The sequence below is a fragment of the Marmota monax genome, unplaced genomic scaffold (genome assembly GCF_021218885.2).
Source record: "Marmota monax isolate L192 unplaced genomic scaffold, Marmota_monax_Labrador192_F-V1.1 WCK01_AAM20220418_F8-fsc00066, whole genome shotgun sequence".
Lineage (NCBI taxonomy): Eukaryota > Metazoa > Chordata > Mammalia > Rodentia > Sciuridae > Marmota > Marmota monax.
Genome location: NW_026692805.1, coordinates 4,593,347 through 4,621,344, shown reverse-complemented (window position 1 = coordinate 4,621,344; position 27,998 = coordinate 4,593,347). Strand labels below are relative to the sequence as shown.

At 33.0% G+C, this 27,998-nt stretch overlaps 1 protein-coding gene across 7 annotated transcripts in view; it reads right to left on the bottom strand.

Moving 5' to 3' along the window:
- Zeb1 (zinc finger E-box binding homeobox 1) overlaps window positions 1-27,998 on the bottom strand; it is a 164,927-nt gene that overhangs the window by 45,436 nt on the left and 91,493 nt on the right. For all 7 annotated transcript variants that reach the window (XM_046448250.1, XM_046448251.1, XM_046448252.1 and 4 more), the window contains exon 2: window positions 16,352-16,552. In XM_046448250.1, coding sequence (XP_046304206.1) covers window positions 16,352-16,552 — 201 coding nt within the window. The remainder of the gene's footprint in view (window positions 1-16,351; window positions 16,553-27,998) is intronic.

Genomic DNA, 27,998 nt, shown 5'->3' with positions numbered 1-27,998 from the left:
AGGTTTGCTGAGAAAGCATGAGGTACTAATATGGACGTAACAATTTCAAATGAAAGAAAAGAAATAACTCATGTAACAATACTTTGACTATAAACTATACACATGTGTTGAAGGTAGCACATTTGACAGAGATTTTTAAAAGGGCAGACTGCACAACTGAGGTTCAGTATTGTAGGGAGAGCCCTAACTTCTTCATTAGTGTTATTTCTGAGTACTTAGATACTCAGAGGTTTGCAATTTTATTTCTGAGTACTTAGATACTCAGAGGTTTGTAAATATTAGTGCTGTATATTTAGTGCAAATAGAAGTGAATTCCCTTATAAATAGAATTTTTAAAAAGCCCTCTGGCATCATTTGGCCCAATTTTTTTATTTTACAAATGCAAAGGGGCAATTCAAGACAAAGTAGTACAGTAAAGACTAGAAGCCACATGCTGAACTATTCCTACATCACATTCCAACTCTGGTTGAAAAAGATTCCAAAAAGTATATTAAACTAAGTCTTAAGAAATAAATACAATTTGGCTCAATGCTTATTTAGATATTGACTGATGTATCTGCACAGATTACTTATAGTATTTTATTATTATTTGTGCCTAAGAAAGCCTTATTACTATGATGTATAAGATCAGAGTCTTAAATTTTTTATGATAAGAACTTTTTATTGCTTTGGCATTTTTATAAGTATGTAAATCTCTATAAGGTATTAAAACTTCATACAAAAATGTTCAAGTTGCTATTGGGACATTTTAAAAACTCAACAATTTTAAAATACTAAGAAATAGCTAATATATTAAATGAAATTTCATTTATCAGATTAGTATTTTGTAGATGTTTTTAAACTGAAAGTATAAGGAGTCTTGAAGACAGGTGTCTCAAAAGTTAATATTTCATTTAAAAAGGTTTAACTGACATAGCTTGAAGTGTTTGGCTGAACCACAAGATCTTATAAGATGAATACAGATATGTTGGAACACTGCCAAATCATATTTTCTTTCCCACGATAAAAAGTTTAATGTTGATGGTATTTTCAGACAACAGCACTTCAGCACTTAATTATCCTTTTTTTGTTGTTTATTTTTTATGGTGAATACATCCTAGCTTAATATCTATAATAAAATTGCTTCTTCCATTGAATCCTTTTAAAGAATGTAATTATAAATTAACATTTAATTCAGATAAGAATAGTTTTAAAAGATCTTTATTATATGACATTTTAAAAGAACATTATATTTTCATATGTAATTCAGGCTGCTGATTTACATTATGCTACAGATCTGTGAATATCAGGTCTCCAGCACAGCTGAATATCACTGACCACTTTCTTGTTTATTGTGTTCCCTTTTGTTTACAAATCTTTAGTTAGTTGACACAGGTATTGTGGTTTCCTTGAATTCAACAACATTACAAGGTCTTTGCTTCATTTTCCTTTGCTCTTTTTCCAGTAAGCAGGCAGAAAATCCTTCATTGAGCAACTGGCTTTCTAAACTTCTTTCTGAAAACTGTGCAATTTCTCTACTTCTCAGCAAAATTTTCTAATCTGTTTTTCAACAGCATAAAAATTTTATATTCATGTTTTCTTGAAGTTACAATATGATCAAGACACCGTTTTCTTCCATATTGGCTAAGTATATTTATTAAATGCACAAAAAAGTAAAGAAAACAAAACAGCACAGCAGACAGGTCTTATCAAAGAACAGAACTTGAAAGTAATGGTAAAATACAGTGCAACTTTATTAAGCAGTGGCTGCTTTTCAGAGAAAGCTCCATTTGTAGTAACTCAAGTTCTCTGTTTCTGCTTCAGGATCATGTTGGTTTGACCAAGCATATCCAAACTGAACAAACTTTCAAAGTCAGCTGAAAGAATCATCTTGAGGAGCCAAAATCAATTTAAAGATACAAGTTTCTTATGGAATCTGAAGTCCCATTATCTAACAAAGGTGAATGCATGATCAAGAGCAACTTAATGACAACTTATAAGATGAATTAAAGTGAATTAATAAGAGTGAATAATCTTATTTGTGAACTAAAATTAATTTGCTGAAGACGCTGAAGACTCTGAATCAGTGCTCTGGCAAGAAGTTTTGGTTGTCTTAGATCAATGAGTGGTGCTACAAAATTTGCTGTGAACTTTTTCACAATGACATTTGAACTCTCATAATGGGAAAGGGTACTTTTTAACAAGGGGAATGCACTGATATTTTACTTTAGTCAAAATTATTTATCAAAGGAACTACAATTTATGTATATTGGTTTGTTCATTTGGCTGGACAAGACGGTTTTAAGTATGGTGTGATATACACAAACTTTTACTTTTTTTAACTAATTAAGTAAGGTAAAGCCTAGACTTGTTACTTCACATAGGTTTGGAAACTACATGTAAGTTAAGTTTATTTATAAAAGTTATATACGTACGTGTGTGTGTGTGTGTGTGTGTGAGAGAGAGAGAGAGAGAGAGTGTCACAGTAGGAATTAATATGCAATTCAAAATATCTTTTGATTTGGGTATCAAATTTACAATAGGATTTGGTCAAATATAACTTTTTAGGTATCTTATACACAATAAAAAATTAGATATTGTTAATACTCACTATACTGGCTTCATTAATTTTATCTATCCATATTTGTAGCATCATTGTTTCAATCATCACATAATTGTCAATCCTGAAGAGATTTTATTGTATATACCCATTTTATTTATGAAGGGTATACACATTTTTACTCTCATTATTTCTTCCTTCCCATTATACTAATATTACTTCTTCTATCATTTTCTTTCTTTTAAAGATTTTTTTAAAGCTACATTTAGGGTATATATGCTGGTGACAAACCCTGTTAGTATTTCTTTATCTAAAAATGTCCAGATTTCTTAATTCTTTCAGAATATTTTCTCTGGATATAGAATTCTAGCTGAACAATTCTTTTCTTTCAGTATTTTAGAAGGGTGTGATATGTGCTGCTGGTCTCCATAGTTTTTTATGAAAATCAATGTCATTCAATTTTTATCTGCCTACAAGTAAAAGTATCATTTATCATTCTCTACTTTCATTTCTTTAAGTATTCTCTTTTCAGAAGTTTGACTATAAACTTTAGTCTTGACATGGATTCTTTAATGCTGTTTGGGGAATACATTTATGACTTTTATTAAATTTTAGAAATAATTAGCCATTTCTTTGAATATTTTTTTCAGTAACATCCTCTCCTCTCTTTCTGCAATTCTAATGTCATTAATTTTAGATCTGAACAGATTTTAGATTCTGTCCTTTTTTCCCCAGTGTATTTTCTATGTTGTTCAGATTAGGTAAATTCTATCATTCTAACACCAACTTCATTGATTCTTTCATTCTGCTACTGATTCTAGAGACTAAAGTTTTTCTTTTATTTAGTTATTATATTTTTTTAGTTATAAAATTCCCATTTGGTGCTTCTTTACATTTTCTATTTCTTTGCTAAACCTGTCTGTTTCAGTTTCAACCCATGTTCAGAAGTGCTTGTTGAAATATTTTTACCATGGCTGCTTTAAAATCCTTGTCAGGTAATTCTAACATCAGTGTCACTGTGGTGTTGGTTCACTGTCTTTTCTAATTTGGAATTTCTTATTTGTGGAGTGAAAAGTAATTTTGAGTCAAACATGGGACATTTTAATTATTATTAAAACAGATGGAGGCACTCCAGAAGATAGTCTTCTGGTCAGGATTTCTCCCATGACACCATTCCAGTGGAAAGAGTCTTTCCACTACTACCAAGTGGTAGTAGAAATCTAGGATCCTCTATTAGCTTCTGGTCCCCTGCCTGGGAAAAAGCTGCTCATTACTCCAAGGCAGAGGTGAGGGTTCAGGCTTCTCACTAGACTTTTAGCCCAGTTGCAAGGCCCTCATTACTGCTTCCCACGTGGCTTTCATTGACACCATGGATGAAAGGCTACTCCATTACCTCTGTGTAGTGCTGAATGCCTTAACTCTCCACCAGTATGCTCTAACACATGCTCAGCAGGGAAGAGAGGGGATTTCTTATTACCACTATTACCACAAGGAAAAAGTGAAATGGAAGTCTAAGCTTCTTATGTGTCTCCATTGACACTGAAGGAGAAAGGGATGTGGTTTTTACCATTTGGTGGAGATGAAAGTTCCAGCTCTTTAACGGGTCTTGTCCACACCACTGTGTGTGTGTGTGTGTTGGATCCTCATTTCAGTGAAGATGGAAGTATAAGGCTTCCCACTCAGTCTTTACTGGTGGGGAGGAGAAGCAAAGCTGCAGGGTTTTTCTGTGGTATTTGGCTCTAGCAGAGCAATTATTATCTAAACTTTTTTGTCTTAGAAGGCTGCCTCCTTCCTGATCCTTTGGCTAGAGAAGAGTAGGTTTTTCTTGGGGCTTGTTTCTGTGTATGTGAATACCTGCTGAGGTTTTTGGGTTGTTGCCTTCTCTAGCACCCCGTCTGATCTATAAGAGATATATAAGCTAAAAAAGAAAGAAAAGTGTTGTACAGAGGAAACTTTTAGGTAGCACATATTTTAAAAATATATTTACAAAGGACACAAAGAATGTCACATAACCAAAATGAATATAGAAATTCAGACAATATAATGACCAGTGTCAGGTAGATAAAAAATAAAAGTGAACTAAAGCTCTCAAAATGCAAAGAAAAGCAATGAAAGGAAGCAAGAAAGGGAAAATCTTCTTAAAATTGATAGTATGATTGCTGAATTTTTTTTTTTAAAAAAGAACATCATTCTAAATGGACAAAAATTGAAAGCATTCCCTTTAAAAATTGAAACAAGACAGGGATGCCCTCTTTCACCACTTCTATTCAACACAGTCCTCGAAACTTTAGCCAGACCAATCAGACAGACAAAAGAAATTAAAGAACTCAAACTATCCCTATTTGCCAATGACATGATTCTGTATTTAGAAGATCTAAAGAATTACACTAGAAAACTTTTAGAACTGATAAATGAATTCAGAAAAGTAGCAGGATATAAAACTAACACCCATAAATCAAACACATTTCTATACATAAGTGATGAATCCACTGAAAGAGAAATTAGGAAAACTACTCCCATTCATAAACTACTCCCTCAAAAAGATAAAATACTTGGGAATCAATCTAACAAAATAGGTGAAATACCTCTACAATGAAAACTACAAGACATTAAAGAAAGAAATTGAAGAAGACCTTAGAAGATAGAAATATCTCCCAAGCTCTTAGACAGGCAGAATTAATATTGTTAAAATGGCCATACTACCAAAACTGTTGTAAAGATTTAATGCAATTCCTATTAAAATCCCAATAACATTCTTCATAGAAATAGAAAAAGAAATCATGAAATTCATTTGGAAAAATAAGAGACCCTAGAATAGCTAAAGCAATCCATAGCAAGAAAAGTGAAGCAGGAGGCATAATACCAGATCTCAGACTATACCACAGAGCCATAGTAACAAAATGGCATGGTACTGATGTCAAAGTAAACATGTGGACCAATAGTACAAAATAGAAGACACAGAGACAAACCCACATAAATTCAGTTATCTCACACTAGACAAAGGCACCAAAAACATACATTAGAGAAAAGAAACCCTCTTCAACAAATGGTGCTGGGAAAACTTGAAATTAAACCCCTATGTCTCACCATGCACAAAACTCAATTCAAGGTAGATCAAGGACCTAGAAATTAGACCAGAGACCCTGCACCTAACAGAAGAAAAAATAGGCCCAAATCGTCATCATGTTGGAGTAAGTAAAGCACAAGATATAAAATCAAGAATCAATAAATGGGATGGTATCAAATTAAAAAGCTTCTTCTCAGTAAAAAGAAAATGTCTTTATGTACTCATTTGTAGGAGATTTCTTCAGCATCTAATGTATATCATGCATCAGTGGTAAAAGATACAAGTATCAATAAGATAAAACTCCTGACCTATAGAATTTATTTACTAGAAGAGAGTGATTCATAATCAACCAATCATGGAAAAAGTTATGTACATTGATGGTTTGAAGTATTCACTATGTCTAGCTTATAGAGGAGATTACAGAAAAGGAAGAGAAGGGCAAGTGAGGCCAAGGGAATAGAATATGCAAAGGTTTAGAAGAGTAAAAGGGTATGAACAAGGAGAGTAGCAAAATCAATCTTGGAAACACATTACTAGTGGCATTATCTGTCATGCAAGAATAGAATTTGGACTCAAATCCAAAGGCAACCAGGAACTACAAGAATTAGTTTTGATCTCTTCCAAAAAGTATTAAGTTCAAGAAGCAAATGATAGAACCAAAACCCAGGATTATAAGCCACTGTGCAAAAACACTTGATCTCCTGTCTCATATATTTGAGAAAATAGAAGTCTTTGAAAATAAATACTAACCTGGTTATGATCTTTGAGAAATAGTGGAAACTAGGACAGACAAGCAAATGTCATTCAATTTGCATATTCTACCTCTGACATCCTTTTGTAAACTATAGATCAGAAATGTTTAACTTCCATGCTGAGAATGTTTTCTAGAATAGATTATAAAGGTATTGTTTGTGTATACCTATGCAACAAAACAAGACCAATCCCAAACAAAAGTTGATCACCAGCATCTAGAATAGGTTTATTAAAAGAAAAATGTCAAAAACTGGTCTCTCATCCATTTTAGACACCATTACAGTAATGGCTGAAAAAAATTGGCAGCTCTAGTATATCTGGGTATCTGACAAGATCTCCCATATTTATTTTTGAAGACACAGATCACAGAATATTTTAATAAATTTATTTAAAAATTAGTGTATGGAAGAAAGTTTGTGCTGCCTTTAGTTCTGTCCTTGATTCTACTCATAAAATTTCTTGATGACAAGATGGAAACAGGCATGCTAAATGACATAATCAGAATAGGAAAACAGATACAAGTGGGAATGATACTAAAATTAATAAGTGTCTCAATATTAGACCCCCTCCAAACTCAACTGTCATGGAATCACCTTAAGCTTTTGTTTTTCTCTCTAAATAGATATGATGCACCAAAAATCCCATTAACTCTACTTTCAAAATATAACCAGAAGTTAACATCTTCTTACTGTCTTCACTGCCTCTATCCTGGTCCAAGCTACCACCCCAGATTATTATAAAAGCCTTGATAGTCTTCCTGCTTCTACCCTTCCTTCTAATTTGTTCTTAACAGAGCAGCCAATTATACTTCTAAAATGAAAATCACATCATACCACTTTATTCAAATTCTTCTGATGTAGAAGGGTTTCAAATAGCTTATAAGACCTTTAGATATCCTGGCATTTCATTACCTCTCTGGCCTCATTTCTACTAATCTCTTCATTATTCACTTTGCTGATGAGCTTCCTGAAAGTTCTTCTTATATCAGATTAAAAATTATAGTAATGTCAATGTTGTTATCTGTATACTCCTGACACAAAGTGATAAGAATACGTCAATACTGTGTTCTTTAACCTCAGACTAATCATGAGAAAATAATTAGACAAATACAAATTGAGGACTGTTCTACACAATACCTGACCAGTCCTTCTGAACATTGTCAAAGTCATAAAAAAAAAACAAAGAAAAGACTGAGAAACACTTATGTACTCGAGGAAATTAAAGTGACATAATAATTACATATAATGTGATACCTTGTGTATGCTGGAACAGCAAAAGGGCATTATAGCAAAAGGAAAAATAACTGAAATTCAAATAAAGCCTGGAAGTTAGCTAAAAATATACTGAATCCGCTAATCCATGAATAAAATATATTTCTCTATTTACTGATATGTTATCTAATACCTCTAATAAAGGTTTATGATTTTTTTCATAAGGTAATCTACATCTATTCTTATTTTATGATTCTTAACTGATAAATAGTGATGGCTTTAAATTCAGTATATCATTTTATATTCAACAAACTTGACAAACTCTTCTAATAATTTATCTGTAGACTTTTAAAATATATAATAAATCATCTGTAAGTAAAGAAGAGTTTGCTTTTTATTTTCTAATTCCTATTTCTATTCATTTATTTTCTTGTCTTATTGCAGCAGATAGCACCTCCAGTAAAAGTTAATTAAAGTGGTGACAATGGACATCCTTACCTTGTTTCTGTTCACAAAGGAAAAGTTTTCAACATTTTACCACTAATTATAATATTTCTGATAGATTTTTACATAGATACACTTTATTAGATTAAGGAATTGGTAACTATTCTAAGGTTTTTATTTTAGTTTTTTGGATACCTACTCACAGGTATTGAATTTTACTAAACATTTTTTCTGTTTTTTTGAAATGAATATTTGATTGTTACTACATATGTTATAGTGGCATTTAAAAAATGGCTTAAATGTTATTATGACTTTGCATTCCATATTGTAATTATACATATATTGTATAGCTAATATTTTGTTTGCAATTTGTCTCCTGTGTTTTGATTGAGTCTGTAATTTTCCTTTATTACTCTTCTTTGGCTTAGTGTCAAAGTTATAATAATCCCATTTATTTTAAGAGCTGGGGATCATCCTTCTTACTAGTCTTTGAAAGAATTTCTTAAAACTAGAATTGCTATTTGTTGCACGTTTAGAAGAACTTACCAGTGATGCCACTTAACTATGAAGGAAACACATACATATAAACACAGAGAGACACATTATGATACAGTAAATTTTCCTGTTATTTCTTTTGGTGTGCGGTTCAATGAATTTTAACACATGTATAGTTACATGTAATCACTACAATGAGGATACAGAACAGTTCGTCATCATCCCAAAATCCCTAGTGCGAGTTCTTTATTGTCACTATCTCTAGGTACTTCTAACCCCTAGCAACCAATTATTGTTATCAAAACACTTTCATCTTTTTGAAAATGTCATATAAAAGAAATCATTACAATATGCAATCTTTTGAGACTGACTTCTTTTACTTAGCATAATGCCTTTTGGATTCATCGAAGTTGTTGCTATGTTTGATAGTCTGATCTTTTTAATCGCTTAGTAGTAGCATTTTGTGGATGTACAAAAGTTTCATCCTTTCACCTACTGAAAGGCAATGGGTTTTTGATGGTTAATTTTAGGTGTTAACATGACTGAATTAAGAGTTATGTAGACAGCTGGTAAAATAGTGGTTTGGGATATGTCTGTCTGTGAGGGTGTTTCTGTGAAAGAAGTTACATGAGTTTCTGGGCGAGTGGGTAGAGCAGATTCATAATTGGCTGATTTTCAGTGGGATGATGTATCCACTGTTGAAAGTAGAATACCATAGTCCCTTGTGATTATTGTTTTGCTATGTATTTCTCCCTTTGGTTCTATTATTTGCTTTACATATTTTGATGTTCCAACACTGGGCACACACATATTTACAACTATATATCTTCTTAATAAATTGACCCCCTTATCATTATGATGATGACTTTGTTGTGACAGTTTTTACTTAAATTATATTTGGTCTGATGTCACTATAGGTACCTCTATTATCTTTTGGTTACCATTTTCATGTAATAGTTTCTTCCATCTTTTGCTTCCAGCATATGTGTGTCCTCCTCAAGGTAAAATGAGTTTCTTGTAGGTAACTTATAGTTGGAACATTGTTTTTTAGAGTTTAATCCATTATTAAAGCAATTATTAACAGATAAGAACTTTATATTTCCATTTTGTTGTTTTTGCTGCTTTGTAGTTCCTTCCTTCTTTTTGCTACCTTCCCTTATTGGATGATTTCATCATAATACCATTTTTAATTACTTTCTTTTGTATATCTACTGTTTTTCTTTGTAATTACCATGTTGCATACAGAAACTAACTTAGAATCATATCAGTCTATTTTAAGCTTAAATCAACTAATTTTCATCACATACAAAATTGTATACTTTTACTTTTATTTCCATTTTACTACTGGTGTCACAACCAGCACCTTTTATATTGTATATTCATTAATAAATTATTGTTGCTATAGTTATCAACCTTTGTACTAGGTCTTTTAACCTTTATACTAAAGTGATTTATGCATCATCATTACAGTATTAGAGTATTATAGATTCAAATATAGATTTACCTTCACCAGTGAGTTTTATACCTTTCATGTATTCTCACATTGCTAAATACTATTGTTTCAATTAAGGACTATCTTCAGTTTTTTTTGTTCTTGTTAAATAAAGCAGAACTAAACAGTATTGAAATCTCTCAGCTTTTGATAGTCTGAGAATCTATCTCTTCTTCATTTCTGGAGGACAGCTTTGCCTGCATTCATACTTTCGACTGGAGTTTTTCTTTCAGGATTTTGAATATATCATCCCACTCTGTCCTTGCCTAAAAACTTTCTGCTCAGAAGTCTTAGGAGACTTTCCTTTTGTGTGATGAGTCACTTTTTGTGTGTGTGTGTCCTCAACATTCTGTATTTGACTTTTGATGATTTGCATATAATGTGTCTTGAATTGAATGTTTCTTGATGCTCAACTAATGTGGTGTTTTGGTCATTTTGGATTTCAATATTCATTTCCCTTTCCAAATTTGGGAAGATTTCTGTCATTATTTCTTAGATAAGCCTTCTACCCTTTTTCTCTGATCCCTCTAGAATTCCTGTAACAGGCATATTGGTTCACTTGATGGTGTCCCAGAAGTCCTGTAGGCTTTCTTAACTCTTTTTCCTCCTTTGGATGCATAATGTCAAATGGTACATCTTTAAGTTTACTTATTCTTCCTTTTTGCTTAATTAAGTTTGCTGTGGAAGTTCTCTGTTGAATTTTGCACTGTAGCTCCAGATTTTTTTTAATGGTTTCTATTTTTTTTTTTGTGGAACTTATAGTTTTGTTCATGTACTGTTTCCTGATTTTATTTAGTTGCCTATCCACGTACTCTTGGAGTTCACTGAGCTTCTTTAAGATGATCATTTTGAATCCTTTGTCAGTAATTTATAGGTTGTCATTTCTTTGGGGTTAGTAACTGAGGCTTCTTTTTGTTCCTTTGATGATGTCATTTTTCTTTGGGTCTTAATATTTCTGGGTTGTTTCCATTTCTGTCTTGGTATTTAAAGAAAAAAATCACTTCCTTCAGTTTAAATGAGTTTTAGAGACAAAGTTTGTCTTAATCTGTTCTTGCTGATATTACAACATATCTGAGAGTTGGTAACTTTTCTTTTATCTTTTCTCTACATTTTTTTTATTGGTGCATTTTAGTTGTACACCTTGGTGGGATTCATTGTTACATATTATAAATGCACAAAATGTAACAGTATAATTTGGTCAGTTTCATTCCCCTTTCCACCTGATCCTTTTCTTCTACTGGTTTCCTGATCTCTCTTTGTTTTAATAAGACCCACCCCTACCTTTCTTTTCCTTTTTCCTCTCTAGCTTCCACATATAAGAGAAAACATACAATCTTGACTTTCTGAGTTTGCTTATTTCATTTGATATAACGTTTTCAAGTGAGACTGGATATTTTTAAAGGGAAGAAATTTATTTCTCAATTTTAGAGCTTGGAAAGTCTTCTATGAACTTATGCCAGCAAGTTTAGTATCTTGTGAGGACACAGTTTCTGCTTACAAGGTGGCACCTTTTTGCTACATCCTCCAGAGAGGATAAATGTTATACCCTCATATAATGAAAGGGACGGAAAGACAAAAAAATGTTACTTTCTTTGATTCCCTATCGAAGAGCTGTAGTCCCATTCATGAAAGCTCTGCCCTCATGATCTAATCATCTTCTAGAGAGTCCCCTCTTAATACTGTTGCATTAAGGATTAAGTTTTGACATGATTTTTTTAGAGGGGACATAAACATTCAGACCATAACAAAGACCTTAACCAAGGAATCTGGCTAGAAATTGTTGGGGGTCTCTCAGAGCTTTTCTATGGTTACACCAGTTGTACTCTTCTATGCCCTCTTAAGATTGTGTGTCTTTTTTTGATCCTGCAAAGCCAGATCTGGTGCTGAAAGTATGCCATTGATTTTCTATAAGGCAATGCCCTAAAGGGATGGAAAGACAAAAAAAATGTTACTTTCTTTGATTCCCTCTCGAAGAGCTGTAGTCCCATTCATGAAGGCTGAATGGAGTCAGGGTTGTGGGCCTTCTCCAAAAATCAGCAGAATTGAGCTGGTTGCTAAGATCTATGCCTGCTTTTTAGATCCCTGTTTGTTTGTGGGAGCTCAGAGCTGGTCAAATACAGAAATACATGTGGTGTAATCCATGAAAGGCATGCAGGGTGCTGGGGCAAACATCAGCTGGTTGGGGATGTTCAGAGGTGAATTTTTCTGTGAAGTCCATAGGTGGGTCCCTTGGTGGAGTCCACTAACAGGTTAGCAAGATCTGAGCTGGCTGAGCAACGCATGCTGGTTGGTGTGTGCTCTTTCCCCTTCTCCCTGTTTCTAGCTATACCAAACTTCACCATGCTGATCCTCTCAGTGTTCTGGGTTAACCAAGTACTCACTTTGATCTCATTTTTCCCTGAGGGAGAAATCTCTGGCCAATGGGCCCCTCTTTGTAACTGAGCTATGCCACCTCTGGGGAGGTGTGATGTAAGTAAATGTGAAACTGCTCTTCTTAATCTCTTCAAGGTATGCATTCCTGATATATTTTTTGCTGCTCCAAGGTGCTGGATTTTTTTCAACAAGACTCAAAAGCTCCCCCGTGAAGAGGTACTGTTGTCTGTAAGTAGTTGCCAAAATTGATGTTCTGTGGAAGAATGAGGAATGGAACCTTCTATTCTGCCATCTTGTTCATATCACTTTCCTATTTACCCCTTTGAGATTTTGGGGCTTCTTTAGTTTGGTGTACTTCAACCATTCTGAAAAAAACTTAGCCACTATTTCTTCAGGTGTTACTGCTACCCTATTCTCTATTCACCTGGAATTAAAATATATATTGATTTTCATGTCTCTTAACCTGTTTTTCATATTTTTCTATGACTATCTACATTTCACTTTGTGATTTTTTTCTACTTTCCAATTTCTAACTTCTTTAACTGTTTAACTTGCTGATAAAAATTCATCCTCTGAAGTTTGAATTCTTATTACTCTGTTTTCAGTTTTATGAATTCCATTAGGTTATTCTCATCTAGTTTTATTATGAAATGGTATTACAGCAGCTAATTTCAAGGTTGTCTTTTTCTTTAAACATAATAGAACATTCATTTTATAATCTGAATCATAACAACTCTAGTAATTAAAATTTTTATAGAGAAGTTCCTCCTGTTTGTTATCTTTCACTCATGTTGCCATCTGCTTGCCAAATTATTTTGGAGACCTCTGTAGTGCTAGGGTAAAGATGTATTTCTCCAAAAGACTTATGTTCGCTTCTGCTTAGTGCCTATGAGTATTTGCAACAGTTGCACTTTAATTTCAAATATGGCTTGAGATTTATTAGGTTTTTTAGCAATGTGAACTGGGCATTCAAAACAGTACAAGACAACTTGTGGTTCCCACTTCTCAGAGACAATCTTTATCTTCCCAATACCCAGCTAAGGCAATTTGGCTGACTTTTGAAGATGGAAGGGATGGCAGATGGTTTGCTTTTAGTTCATCCTTATATTCAAGATATAATCCATCCTGCTTTAGTTTAGATCTGAAATGTCCCCCAAAAGTTCATGTGGCAAACTGGTAGCAATATGAAGAGGTAGTGAAAGCTTTAGGAGGTGGGGCCTAGTTGGAGGAGGTAGATCACTGGGGATATGTCCTTGAAGAGGGTATCTTGGTCCTGGTCCCTCCCGTCTCTGCTTCCTGACTGCCAGGAGATGAGTACCTTGGCTCCATTACACGCTCTGTTATGTTTTGCCTTGCCACAGGCCCAGAAACAAAGGAGCCAAGGAACCAGGAAGTAAACCTCAGAAACTGTAAGCTGAGATAAATCTTTTTTATTCTTTAAATTGATTTGCCTCGGATATTTTGTCACAAAAATGGGAAATTAACTAACATGCATACTAGGGGAAGAGCTGGTATTAGCGGTCTCAGTTTTATTTTTTTTCCCCCTCAGAGAGACTTAAAAAACTACATGTTATATAATCCCAGTTTAGTAATCTGTTCAAGGATAAAAACAAAAAAAGTCTTCTATGATCTGCTCTACTTACATCTGTAGGTTCCTATCTTCCCTTAGATTTTTTACATATTAATGTCCTATTAGCTACTTAGCTCTTTAAACTGTTTGGATTTATTTATTTTTTATTCTTTAAAATATAGCATCATTAGTTGTTTTCAGTGGGAGGGTTACTCCAAAAAATCTATCCCAACATATTTTAAGAAACAGAACCTCTTCACTGATTTTTTTCATCTTTCTTTATCCCTCAATCTATGTCATTCTCTGTATTTCTTTCTTTCCAGACAGATAATTTTCTTCTAGCTTCCATATTAAGACTTTGGATCAAGTATACAGATCTGGATCCACAGATAGGAAATATAAGAAACACCTGCTCAAAATGTTTTGAATTTAATATTGAAGTTTAACTGACTAATTGCTCTACCATTATCGGGCTATCACACTAAGTAAGCAAATTGATTTCATTGGTTTCTACTTTCCAGAAACCTAGGACTTAAATCAATCTTTTCCCTTTAATAACTTCCATATAGAATCAACCAACTCTACCTCCTACATTTTTTTAAAATATCTCCCTTCTATTTCCATTTCAGGAGTCCTGGCTTTGGTTCAGGAACTGCTACCTCTTCCTGAAATACTAACGCATCTTTATTGAAGGTGCGCTCTGGCCTTAGGCTCACTACCCCCTGAAAGTTTTTTTTAATACCATATTGCTCTAGACTTACTTCTAAATTTCATATCAGTTTTGTTCTTTTTATAGCTTTCATGATAAAGTTCAAATTTCTTGATTTAGTACACAAGCACTTCATATTCCTTCCCTTGTTTACTTTTCTGATTTCATTTTCCGCAAATACTCCTTGCTGAAGCCCTGTGACTTCATGCTTGTTGCTTCTGCTGCTTGAAGCACCTTGTGTTCTTTCTCCTCTTGTCTAATTAACCTCTTTTAGGTCTTTAGAAATCAAGACCAGCACTGTTTCACTCAAAAATTTCTCAGGCTTGGTGAGGTGGCACACTCCTGTAATGCCAGTGGCTTGGGAGGCTGAGGCAGGAGGATGGAGACTTCAAAGCCAGTCTCAGCAAAAGCTAGGTGCTAAGCAACTCAGGGAGACCCTGTGTCTAAATAAAATACAAAATAGGTGGATCAGTGGCCAAGTGCTCTTATTACCCCCAAATTAAAATTATTATAAAATGTTTTCAAAATTTAAGTTGAGCATTTTTCTTAGGCAAGTGTATTTTTTAGGGATCAGAATTTAAAAATGTCCATCTCCATTGCAGGCCAGCTCCTGATTTTAAGATGCATTAGGGCTACCCTTTCTGATTCAGGTGTTTCTCCTTGATGTTGTAAGATTTGCCATACTGTGTAGAAGTCTTAATTTCGGCTACCCTGTGCCTCCTATTTGGACTTTTTTCTAAGCTTCTTTATTTCATTATCCAGATTCTCTGACCTGCATATTGACCTCTTTTCCTAGATTTTTTAGCTTAGTTTTAATATCCTATCTAGATGACCTCATTAAACTTGACTCTTACTAGGCAGCTTCTTCTTTGACTGACCGTGGATTTGACCTCTTATAATTTACTTTAATGATGCCCTTTTTTTCTGATTCTCAATATCTCTAATTCACAATATCTACAATTTCTACCTCCTTTTAAAAATAATACTAGTGCTTAAATCTTGGCAATACAGGCTAAATAACTGAACTAGATTATTAGGAAAAGTAGAAATGAGGACTCTTAGAGCTAGATTAATAAAAGACTAAAGTCCAATTTCTCCATTTGATAGATGAAGAAGAAGATTAAACATTCAGTGTTTAAAAAGGCAATAAGTAGAGGGTCTCCTTACTTTCATTTCTCCTTTCATTAAACCATGCTTTACCTAAGTAAAAATTTTCCTTTAGTGAAAAAATTAAACCAAGTAAATGACCCAAATTGCTTATAGGATTCTAACATTTGTGTATGTAGAAAGGCTTACAAATGCTAAAAATGCTTCCATGATTTATCTGTCTGGGATTTTTTGTATATCTTATATAATTTTTACTATACCAAATAAACTAATGTTTCTATGTATATTCTTCATGGGGGAGGTCACAATGTGAAATTAAAGGTAGGTTCAATTATATCAACAAGCTTGATTATAGTTAGAAAAATTTACTAAATTCAATATATTGTGTCATTGTAAATATGGTCAAGACAACTTTACTATTCTGTTTTATAATCTCCTTTTAAGTAAGCAAAACACCCAATATTGTTTGATATACAAGGAAGTTTTCTGTTCATTTGAACCTTTTTATCCAATTTATCTTTTGGTTAATATATACTTTTAAAAATAAAGTAGAATACAGGCTAACAGAATACTGTACAAAGTTGAGCTCACCATCCTCTTCCCAGCAGCTCTTAGCACTCCCTTCTCTTTCACTGTTCCCTGGTAACACTGTCTGGTCTGCTGGCAGGTCATCTTCTGGCACACCACCTTCACAATCGGCTGCATCTGTAACACTTTCTTCTTCCACAATATGGAGTTTGTCTTCATCATCTGAATCTGAATTTGTTTCTACCACAGTATTATAATTTGTAACTGTAATACAAACAAGAAATGAATAATCAAAACTTACTAGTATTATAAAAATCATTTTCACACCTCAGAAAAGTAGAAATTACTAATTATATTTTTAGGCTGTCTGTAACTCACTAATGCTTTCTTTTGGACCACAATGCACAAACAACTAATTTTACAACACACACACCTATAGCACTTACTATACTAGATAACCAAAATGGTAAATAGCAGCAGCTATACTTACTTAACACCAACTATACATACAAATTATTTATAAATCTTAATTCATTTAATTCTTACAACTTTATAACAACCCTATGAAACAGAGTTCTACCACGTACTACTTATATCTATTTTATGGATGCCAAAACCAAGAAAAAAGAGGATAACTTGTTCAAGATCAGAAAGCTAGGAAGTCACAAAGCCAGAATTTGAAGCCCAAAAATCTGATTCCATATCTTATGCTTTTAAATTATATTAAACAAACATTCTCTCAAACCATAATGAGCTTATTGCATACAATACTGCTTATGTACAATTAGGGATTCAAATCATTAAAGCATTACAACTTTAAAAAAAGCCATCTTCCTGAATAAAATTGCAGCACAGCTTCAAATTTACCACAAGAAAGTACTGTCAAGTTGTCAATTAGCCCATGTATTTCATATTAATCTCATACTGATTTTAGAAAGAATCAAATTTCCATGCAATCAACGAATTTAAGTAATGTTTCTAAGTCTGTAATTATAAAAAAATTGACATTCACAAGTTTTCAAATGGGCACCATTTCCTCAATTTTAAGGAACTTAAAATGAAATCTAACACCTGCATTATAAAGATATATAATTACTCTGAAATACTGCTATACTTTATAGAATCCATGAGAAATAGTTGAGAATAAATTTTGCTAAAACAAATAATCTAGTATAAGCAAAGATTTTTCTCTGGTGTCCTTCTAATAAGCAGTCTAAAGAGATAAATATTTAGTATTTAATGGGGTATTGTCACTGGAATATCTTTTTTAAACTATCTGCTAAGATTAGGATGAAGAGAGAAAAAGGGAAAGGAAGGGGGGAAAGGGAAGTTTCACTTTGTCTAGATAATTAAGCAATAATTAATTCCAGTTATTCTTTGCCTTGCCTCCTTAAAGTTTCCAGCCATTCTTGAAAGAAAACCATCTAAATGCTTAAATGATATGCATATATATTTCCCTATATAAGTGCACGTATGCACGCACGTGAGTGTACACACACACACACACACACACACACTCAGAATATGAAGAGATACAGTTAAAAGTATGGGTGAATATGTAAAGGTGAGAACAAATAAACCAAATCTCCAAAACTGCTTTTATGGACATTAGGACGATCCCCTTTGTTAAAAAGACTACCTGAGTTAACCATTGTGTTCATTATTAGAAATTTTTCAGTATCCTGAATTAAAAGAAAAATATCATTTTGTGGTGTTAATTGATACTTTGGCATGAATACATTTTTCCAGCTGTTCTTCCAAAAGCAAATGGTTTTCTAATTATAAAACATATGTTTTTTGTAGAAAAAAAATCTAGACAATATAAAACATGTAAAATAAGTAAAAATACCCTTATTTTTCCTTCTTCAACTTGGCAAAATATATTTTTTCTATGCATTAGGGAAGCATGATACTAATCATTATCATATACCTTATTTCATTTAACTGTAATACAAACCTCACCTCATACTCATTAAATTTATATTTAATATAAATCCTACATTGCCCATATAAAATGTATATATAGCACCAAATAACACTGTTTTGCCATTTAGTTTTTTGCCACTTTATAACATATCTTGGCAATATTCCTATGAAGTTTTCTTATTTTTCCTTTACATGGCTATATAGCATTCCATTGTACAGATAAAATTTAACCAAGTGTCTAGTGATAAAATTTAGTTTGTTTCCAGTGGTAACACTAGCAACATGGTCACAATAATTTTTCTTACAAATATATTTTTGTTTATTCCTTAAAGACTTTTGATAGATCAGTAAGAGTGGAATTATTGCTTTAACAGTAAAACTTATTTTATGGTGGTGGTGGTGGTGATGATGATGATGATGCTAAACTGCCCTTCAAAATTTCCACAAATACTACCTGGAAAGGTTTGTTTTGTCAATATAATAAAGAAAAAATGTTCTTTAACATAGGAAAGGCAAAATATGTATCAAGGTGGGAAGATGGAATTCCTTGTACTTCAGCCAAATTATGAACAGAGAGTTTGTGTATGTGTGTAAGGGGAACAATTCCCAAAGGCTGATCCATAACTGGCTGACTATAAGAGTTTCCTGATGAATCTTTTTTTTTTTTAATTTTTTATTGTGGGTTGTTCAAAACATTACAAATTTCTTGACATATCATATTCCACACTTTGATTCTAGTGGGTTATGAACTCCCACCTTCACCCCATACACAGATTGCAGATTCACATCAGTTACACATCCATTGATTTACAAATTGCCATACTAGTGTCTGTTGTGCTCCGCTGCCTTTCCCATCATCCACCCTCCCCCCTCCCCACCTCTCCCCTCCCCTCCCCTCCTCTCTCTCTACCCCCTCCACTGTATAACCCTGAGGGTCTCCTTCCATTACCGTGCAATTTACCTTCTCTCTCCCTTTCCCTCCCACCTCTCATCCCTGTTAAATGTTAATCTTCTTCTCCTGTTCTTCGTCCCTACTCTGTTCTTAGTTACTTTCCTTATATCAAAGAAGACATTTGGCATTTGTTTTTTAGGGATTGGCTAGCTTCACTTAGCATAATCTGCTCTAATGCCATCCATTTCCCTGTAAATTCTATGATTTTGTCATTTTTTAATGCAGAGTAATACTCCATTGTGTATAAATGCCACATTTTTTTTATCCATTCGTCTATTGAAGGGCATCTAGGTTGGTTCCACAGTCTTGCTATTGTGAACTGTGCTGCTATGAACATCGATGTAGCAGTGTCCCTGTAGCATGCTCTTTTTAGGTCTTTAGGGAATAGAACAAGAAGGGGAATAGCTGGGTCAAATGGTGGCTCCATTCCCAGCTTTCCAAGAAATCTCCATACTGCTTTCCAAATTGGCTGCACCAATCTGCAGTCCCACCAGCAATGTACAAGTGTACCCTTTTCCCCACATCCTCGCCAGCACTTGTTGTTGTTTGACTTCCTAATGGCTGCCAATCTTACTGGAGTGAGATGGTATCTTAGGGTGGTTTTGATTTGCATTTCTCTGACAGCTAGAGATGTTGAGCATTTTTTCATGTACTTGTTGATTGACTGTATGTCCTCCTCTGTGAAGTGTCTGTTCAGGTCCTTGGCCCATTTGTTGATTGGGTTGTTTGTTCTCTTATTGTCTAATTTTTTGAGTTCTTTGTATACTCTGGATATTAGGGCTCTATCTGAAGTGTGAGGAGTAAAGATTTGTTCCCAGGGAATCAACCTAACAAAAGAGGTGAAAGACTTATACAATGAAAACTACAGAACCCTAAAGAGAGAAATAGAAGAAGATCTTAGAAGATGGAAAAATATACCCTGTTCATGGATAGGCAGAACTAACATCATCAAAATGGCGATATTACCAAAAGTTCTCTATAGGTTTAATGCAATGCCAATCAAAATCCCAATGGCATTTCTTGTAGAAATAGAGAAAGCAATCATGAAATTCATATGGAAAAATAAAAGACCCAGAATAGCAAAAACAATGCTAAGCAAGAAGTGTGAATCAGGCGGTATAGCGATACCAGACTTCAAACTATACTACAGAGCAATAGTAACAAAAACAGCATGGTACTGGTACCAAAACAGGCGTGTGGACCAATGGTACAGAATAGAGGACACAGAAACCAATCCACAAAACTACAACTATCTTATATTTGATAAAGGGGCTAAAAGCATGCAATGGAGGAAGGATAGCATCTTCAACAAATGGTGCTGGGAAAACTGGAAATCCATATGCAACAAAATGAAACTGAATCCCTTTCTCTCGCCATGCACAAAAGTGAATTCAAAATGGATCAAGGAACTTGATATCAAATCAGAGACGCGCCGTCTGATAGAAGAAAAAGTTGGCTACGATCTACAGTCGGTGGGGTCGGGCTCCAAATTCCTCAATAGGACACCCATAGCACAAAAGTTAATAACTAGAATCAACAAATGGGACTTACTCAAACTAAGAAGTTTTTTCTCAGCAAAAGAAACAATAAGAGAGGTAAATAGGGAGCCTACATCCTGATGAATCTTTTGCTTGAGGATCTTCAGAGCTAATTATTTAAAAGCACCACCACCAAAAGCACAGAGGGTAAAGAAAGCCCTGGATAAATTCCAGTAGCCAAGGAGAGTGTCAGTTACCTCAATTTTCTGCACATCTACTACTTCCATATTTCAGTACTGTTTAAACTTTGAATAACAATAATAAAGTATTTTGTCTAGAGTTGTATATGGTTGTATTTTAATTGACATAATATTTGTACTTTGATATAGGATAAAATGTTATAATTGAGTACATGTATATGATGTGTAATGATCAAATCAGGGTAAACAGAAGTTTCATATCCTCAAATATTATCACTTCTGTGCATTAGGAACTTCCAAACTCTTCTCTCCTAGTTATTTTGAAATGTGCATTTAATTGTTGTAAACTATATTAACCCAACTGTGCTATAGGAACATTAGAACTTCTTCCTCCCCCAACCCAAGTATATTTTGGTATCCATTATTCACTCTGAAAGTGGTATAATTCTTAACAATAGATGATTATCCAGATTGAGTTTTAACTAAAATAACAAAATATCAAGAAAGCAAGGATAAAAAATTAGGTAAGTCAAACAGTTTTTAAACCTTTAAACACAACCCTCAAATCACAACATGAATTTAAATTTCAAGAGAAAATGGTAATATTTTCAATGCATTCTTATTGTTACCAGATGTAGTAAGGAACATATTGACTTCTTGGAAGTTGTTCTTGTTGGTGCTATTTGCTGGTATTTAAAGTCAGATATAACAGCACCAAATGCACAAAATGACGGTAAGAATCTAATGATTACAAAACATGTGCTTTAGATGAGTGTCTGGCACACAGTAAGGATTATAGAAGTGGATCTGCTGCTGCTGCTATCATCATCATCATCATCATCATCACCATCATCATTTTACTGAATTTCTGCAACAACTATTAATAAGCAAGTACTATTATATTTTCTTAGTAGATAAAAAAATAAGAGTAGTTAAGTAACCTATCAGAGGTTAGGTAGCTATTGAGTTGTAGAGCTGTACTCAAACATTACATTAAATATGTATATTATTACATATTGTGTAATAATATACCTGATGTGTATAATCAGCCTGTGCCTGATTCCACAGCCTACACACTTTGTTGTAATAATGGTAAGTCAAGAATACTTAACATTTCATTAATGTTTAGGTATTGCTAAATATGTGTCTACCCTATTCTGGGGTCCTAGAATTCCACACTTTATAACAATTAGCTACTGAAAATATTTTCAAATGAAGGGATTGTAATCATTAGAATCTCATAAAAAAACAAAACACAGTATACTATGGGGTAATATCATCATTATAGTAATAAACCTTTGAAAGACTTTCACATCAACTGTATTCATGAAAGTCCCATGTAAACATCTATTTTTAAGTAATGTTCAATCATAATAGAATAATTAAATACATTAGATGAATATGATTTCAGAAAAGAACACTACAATCTCAACTACAGTTGTTATGAGATCATTTAAGCACTTTATAAAAAAAATCTCATCATAATGGTTGACTGTAGCTATCAACAGCAGGTTAGGTCTGCATAGAGGAAGAAACTTAAGGAGGTAGTGAAAGAGGAGAAACATTAACTTTGAGGTCTTCAATTTTTATCAGATGATAAAAGTGGTATGTATTGATTAAAGCCACAAGCTAAGGCCATGTAAAGAAACATATGTTTTCTTTCCAGAGATGTTTCTGTTTACATTATGAGATTAATAAATGCTTATCTTCATCTCACCTATTCACATCTAAAACAAACTAATTTGCGTAGTATAAAAATAAAATCTTACTTAAAAAAGACTTAAGGATGAACTTCAAAAACAGACTATTTTTAACAAACTAGTTTCTCAGACATCAAACTAGTGTATTGTCATGATGTAAGAATCACCTAGGAAAAACACACTTTGAATTATGTTTTTCAGAGCTGATGAAAATTACTTTTATTAAGGAGCAGAATGTTTTACAAATGTTAGTACTCTACTAAAAACAGAAATTCAGGCATGAGTACTATGAAATATGAAGAGAAAAGTGATGATGAGTATTTCCATTATTTTTCAACATCAGTTGGAACCAAAGTAACATTACGCACAAACATAAGGTCCTAAAGAGAATCCCTGGCATACTGCCTTCCACATAGTAGGTATAGAATTATTTGTTGAACTGAATATGGGGCCACACTTTACTTTTCTCAGTGAAGAAACAAGTTAGTATATTAAGTGGTACTGATAATCTAGAAAAGTGAAAACAAAACTGTAGTAAATCAGACAAGGCAAATAAGCAAGCAAAATAGAAAGGAGAAGTCATCTGACAATTCATACGATTAGGGAAAACTTCTGCATCTATTACTCTAGGAAAGAAGAGTTTATGCTGTCCAGAAATACAATACTCTATACCTAGTGCAAATATTTGTTAATCTGGTTCTTTGCTTAATTTATAAGTAACATTAACTTATCATCTATGTGTATTTTACTGTATAATGAAGGATTCATGGTAATAATATACATATTTAATGTAATAGATATGTAACATAAAATGTACAAGGTGAATATTATCTAAATTTAAGTTCTTTAAATAAAAGCATCATCATAGTTTTAGAATGCCCCAATTACTATGAACATGTTAGGTTTTAATAAATAACAATGGGTCAGCAAAATTAAGAAGATTTTTAAAAATTCCTTGGTACATAAAATCTTTCTTAAGCTGGGGTACCTATTAAGTTGAAAAATAATCATAAAATATTTTAATATTTTTAAAATATCTTTTAAAATTTAATTCCAATGAAAAGCAATGATTATTAACACCTACAAAAGGGTGAGTGGTTTTTACTGTCTTCAGATACAGACTATTAATAGAATGAAACTGATAGGTAAAGGCAGGAAAAGTGTTGCGATTGCTCACTGAATTATCTACTTCCAATTTTTTCCTGTCTCTCATCATATAATAATCACTAGGATTCACAGGATTTGTCTTTGGTATTTTCTTAGCTCTTATTCTGCCTTTTCCTCATCTTCCATAGTTCTTCTATCTATGTGCTCTCAACAAGAGCCATCCTTCCAAATTACTTTCTTCTTCTCCAGCCTTGTCAAAACTTCCATTTACTCAGTGAGCAAATTTTAGCTGATCCAACTTCAGCTTACAAACAGGAAGATGACAGTTAAACAGCCGAGTCCTTGAAAGATTAAGCAAAATTCACTCCCAGAAATAGATGGTTCTTTTTTGCATGTGAGAAAAATATTTGAATTAAAATAATTCACATTAATTTATTAACAACTAATATTTCCTCCATAGGCAATATTTCTTTATAAAAAGCATATTTTTTATTTATATGAATTGTTATTTATGGAATATAAGTATTATGATGAAATCCAAGAAAAATGTGAAGACAGAATAAAAAATACAATGGCAGAAATTATTGAATCAAAAATACAGGTCATGTAATTGGTAAATAAATTTAAAAGCTTAGCACTCAAAGAACCAATAAAACAGAGAGACTAGTAACTCACTTAGTTATGAAGAAAAACTAGAAAGCACAAATGTTTAATATTAAAATGCAAATGCTACTGTGAGGTAGCTCAGGGGTGGAGTACTTGCCTAGCATGTCACAAGGCCTTGATTCGATCTCTAGCACCAAATTAAAAAAAATGTGATAAAAGTAAGATGTAAATGGAGTTAAAGTAACTACAATTATAAAGAAATTTAAAACAACTATAAATATTTTTTGCAAATCTAAGGAAGTAAATTTGAAAGCCCAGATGGAGACTGCAATTTCATATAGAAGAGATAAAGTATGACAGACAAATAATGGGATAAATTTAGTAAGTATTCACATAGTTAACCACCCCAAAACTGCCAGATGCTTTCCTAGGTAAATTTCTTCAGATCTTCAAAGGACTAACAATTCTGCTACTTTTTAAAGAGAGAGGAAAACAAAGAGTCCAAATTCTTCTTATGAAGCCAACATAATAACAGTCAACTAAAATCTGAGAAAGAGCATACACACATGTATGTGTGCATGTACATGCTTACTAGCAATGATTAATGCAAAAAGTTCTAAATAAAATAAAATACTAAACCTATTAATACATTAAAAGAATAAAAGACAGACATTATACAACTTTACATATGAGAGTTCACTATGCTAACATAGTAAAGTAAAAAAAACAATGACTTCTATCGACACTGAAAGGCATTGGAAAAATAATTTACCATTCCTTGTTGATAAATACATTTTTATAAAAACAATACTGATAAATAAAAACAGTACATGATAAATCTTTTATGTATCAGAGGCCCTTATAGGATAAAAATGGATACTCTCATCTTTGTTAACAATGTTCTAATAGAACAAGCCAATTTTTTAAAAAGAACAAAAGAAAAAATATAAATATTGGAAGGAAGAAAACAAAATTATTATTTACTGGTGGTATGATGCATTAATGAAAAATTCAGAAAAAAATGTCACAGGTAAAAACTACTAGTAGTAAGAAAATTTGGTAAATAATTAATCATGAATTCAACAGAAAAAATTAATGGCTTTCCAATACAGCAAACAATAACTAGATGAAATTACAGTAGAAGAGAAAAATCCTATTAATAATAGACACAAAACAGACAAGGCATGAAGGAAAATCTTAAAGAAAACATGAAGGACCTACATAAAAAAAACCTTTAATATTCTATTGAGGGTCATAAAAGAAGATTCAAATAAATGAAAAGATATATCTTATTACTAGATATAATGATTTCATATTATAAGCATTGATATGCTTATAATATATATGCAATTAACTCTAAAATTGTTTATAAATTCAATGATATTCTGACCCAAATATTAAAATGCTATTTTAGATTCTAAATCTAGATAGTTAGATTAATGATTCTAGTGATCATCTAGAAAGATGGGAACCTAGTTTATGAAAACTGACTGCCTGGTTCAAATCACGATTTTGACATTTAGTAGTCATGTCTCCTTGGGATGTTAACATACTCTTCCTATGCCTCTGTTTCCTCTTTTTTCTCATACCTCTATTTTCCCCTCTGTAAGATGGGGATAATAATAATATGCCCCTCACATGGTTCTCATAATAATGAAAATAATTATATACTCAAAACACTTAGTACAGTACTACACATATATACTCAAACTGTTGGAATTATCTGGGAAAAGAAATCCATAAAAATATTCAGAAAAATAATAGAAATAGTGGTGGTAGGAGAATGTGGAGTAGGCACACCAGATAGCAAAATATATCTTGAAACTGTAGAAATGGAAAGAAATTTATATGTTCACAAGCATAGACAACTACTGGATTTGAATACAAAACAAAATTAGATCCATAATAGAAGTCTCGTGAAAAGTGGGAGGAAAAACAGACACATTTTTCAGTTAAAATCACTGTGAATAAACAAATCCAGTTCTCTACATCATAACTATCACCAGAATGAAATCCACATGAATTAAAGGCTTTAACTAGTAAAACCATTATAGTACTTAAAAAAAAAAAACCCACAGGCACACCCTTTTACAATCCTGGGATAAGAAAGGCCACTGCAAATATGACAGTAATACTCACAACTTCATGTAAAAAACAAATTCAAGTCAAAGGACAAATGACAAACTGTGAAAAACATTTATAATACATGTGAAAAGGCTGATTTTTTAAAGATTAAAAACAGTCTTAAATACCCATGGAAAAGGATGAATATACAAAGGCAATGCACACACACACAAAATGAGTGGGCTATAAACATATAAAAAGATGTTCCATACCTCACTAATGGAAGAAATATACAGTTTCAATTCTGTATTGTCAAAATCACTTCTAATCTAATATTTTCAACTTTCTTGCCCTTAACAAGAGGGTTTCAAAAACCCCTCTTCTAACTATACCCTTATCCTGATTAGATTCCACTCTTCCCAGTGCTATATCTCATTCCTTTACTGCAATCTTCTTGGAAAAATTGGTTTAAACTAGTCTCAGATTTGTTTATTCTTATTTTATCTTAAACATACCATAATAGCCACACTCCATTAAAAGCAAATTGTATTTCATGCATGTATAATTATATCAAAACAAACTCAATATTATGTAAAACTGTAATGCACTATAAAACAAAAAAGTTTTTGTCAAGACTGTGCAGGATTTTTACACCGCTAAATCCAATGACAATTATCATTCCTCACCTTACTTGAGCTACCAACATCTGACAATCCAATTACTCTTTCCTTTTCAAAACAATCTTGTCTTTTGACTTCACTGGCTTTTAATTTAACTCACTGTCTGCTTCTTTTCCATTTTTTCCTCCATCTCCTGGATCCCAATCTATCTCACAGCTCTAAATGTCATTTGTTGATTCTGAGCTTTATCTCTCAGTCCAAACTTCTATGAACCCCAGACTTGTATACCAAATTGTCTACCTAAAACATTCATTTGAGTGTCTTTCACAGTAAATATCAGGAGTCAGGTTTTGGATATGACATGTTTTCTCCATTTCAGTAAGTGGTAATTTCATTCTTCCATTTGTTCAGGTTAAAAATATTTGTGTCACTTTGACTTCACCTGCTCCCCAAACCCCATATCTAATCTGGAGGAAAATACTTCAAAAATACTTTCAGACTCTGACCAACTTACTACCAATTTACTACCACCCCCTCTCAACTGAAGCAACCGTCATCTCATCCACAGTTAATTGCCTCCTACCTGGTTTCCCCACTGCTACTTTGTCTTCCTATAGTTATTCCTCAACATAGCAGACAAAAACTTCCTTTTAAAGTACAGTGGAATTTTGTCCCTCCTTTGCTCAAACCATCTAATAAGTTGCCATTTTGCTCACTGTAATCCAAAGGCTCTTCAGAAGCTGACACCCTATTATCTCTGATTTTGTCTTCTACTTTACACTTGACTCATTCCATTCCAGCGACACTAGCCTCCTACTTCAAGGCTTCTGAGCTTCAAGTCACTGTACCTGGAATGCTCTTTATGCATAGCCCAATTTCCCCTCCTTAGTGAAATTTTCTATGACTACCCTATTTAAATTTATAGACCCCCTTCATTATAATAGTACTCCCCCTCTCTCCTGATTTGTTTCCTTTTAAAATACAGATGCTCAACTTACCATAGGGTTTGGTCCCTATAAGTCCATCAAAAGTTGAAAATATCCTAAGTCAAAAGTGC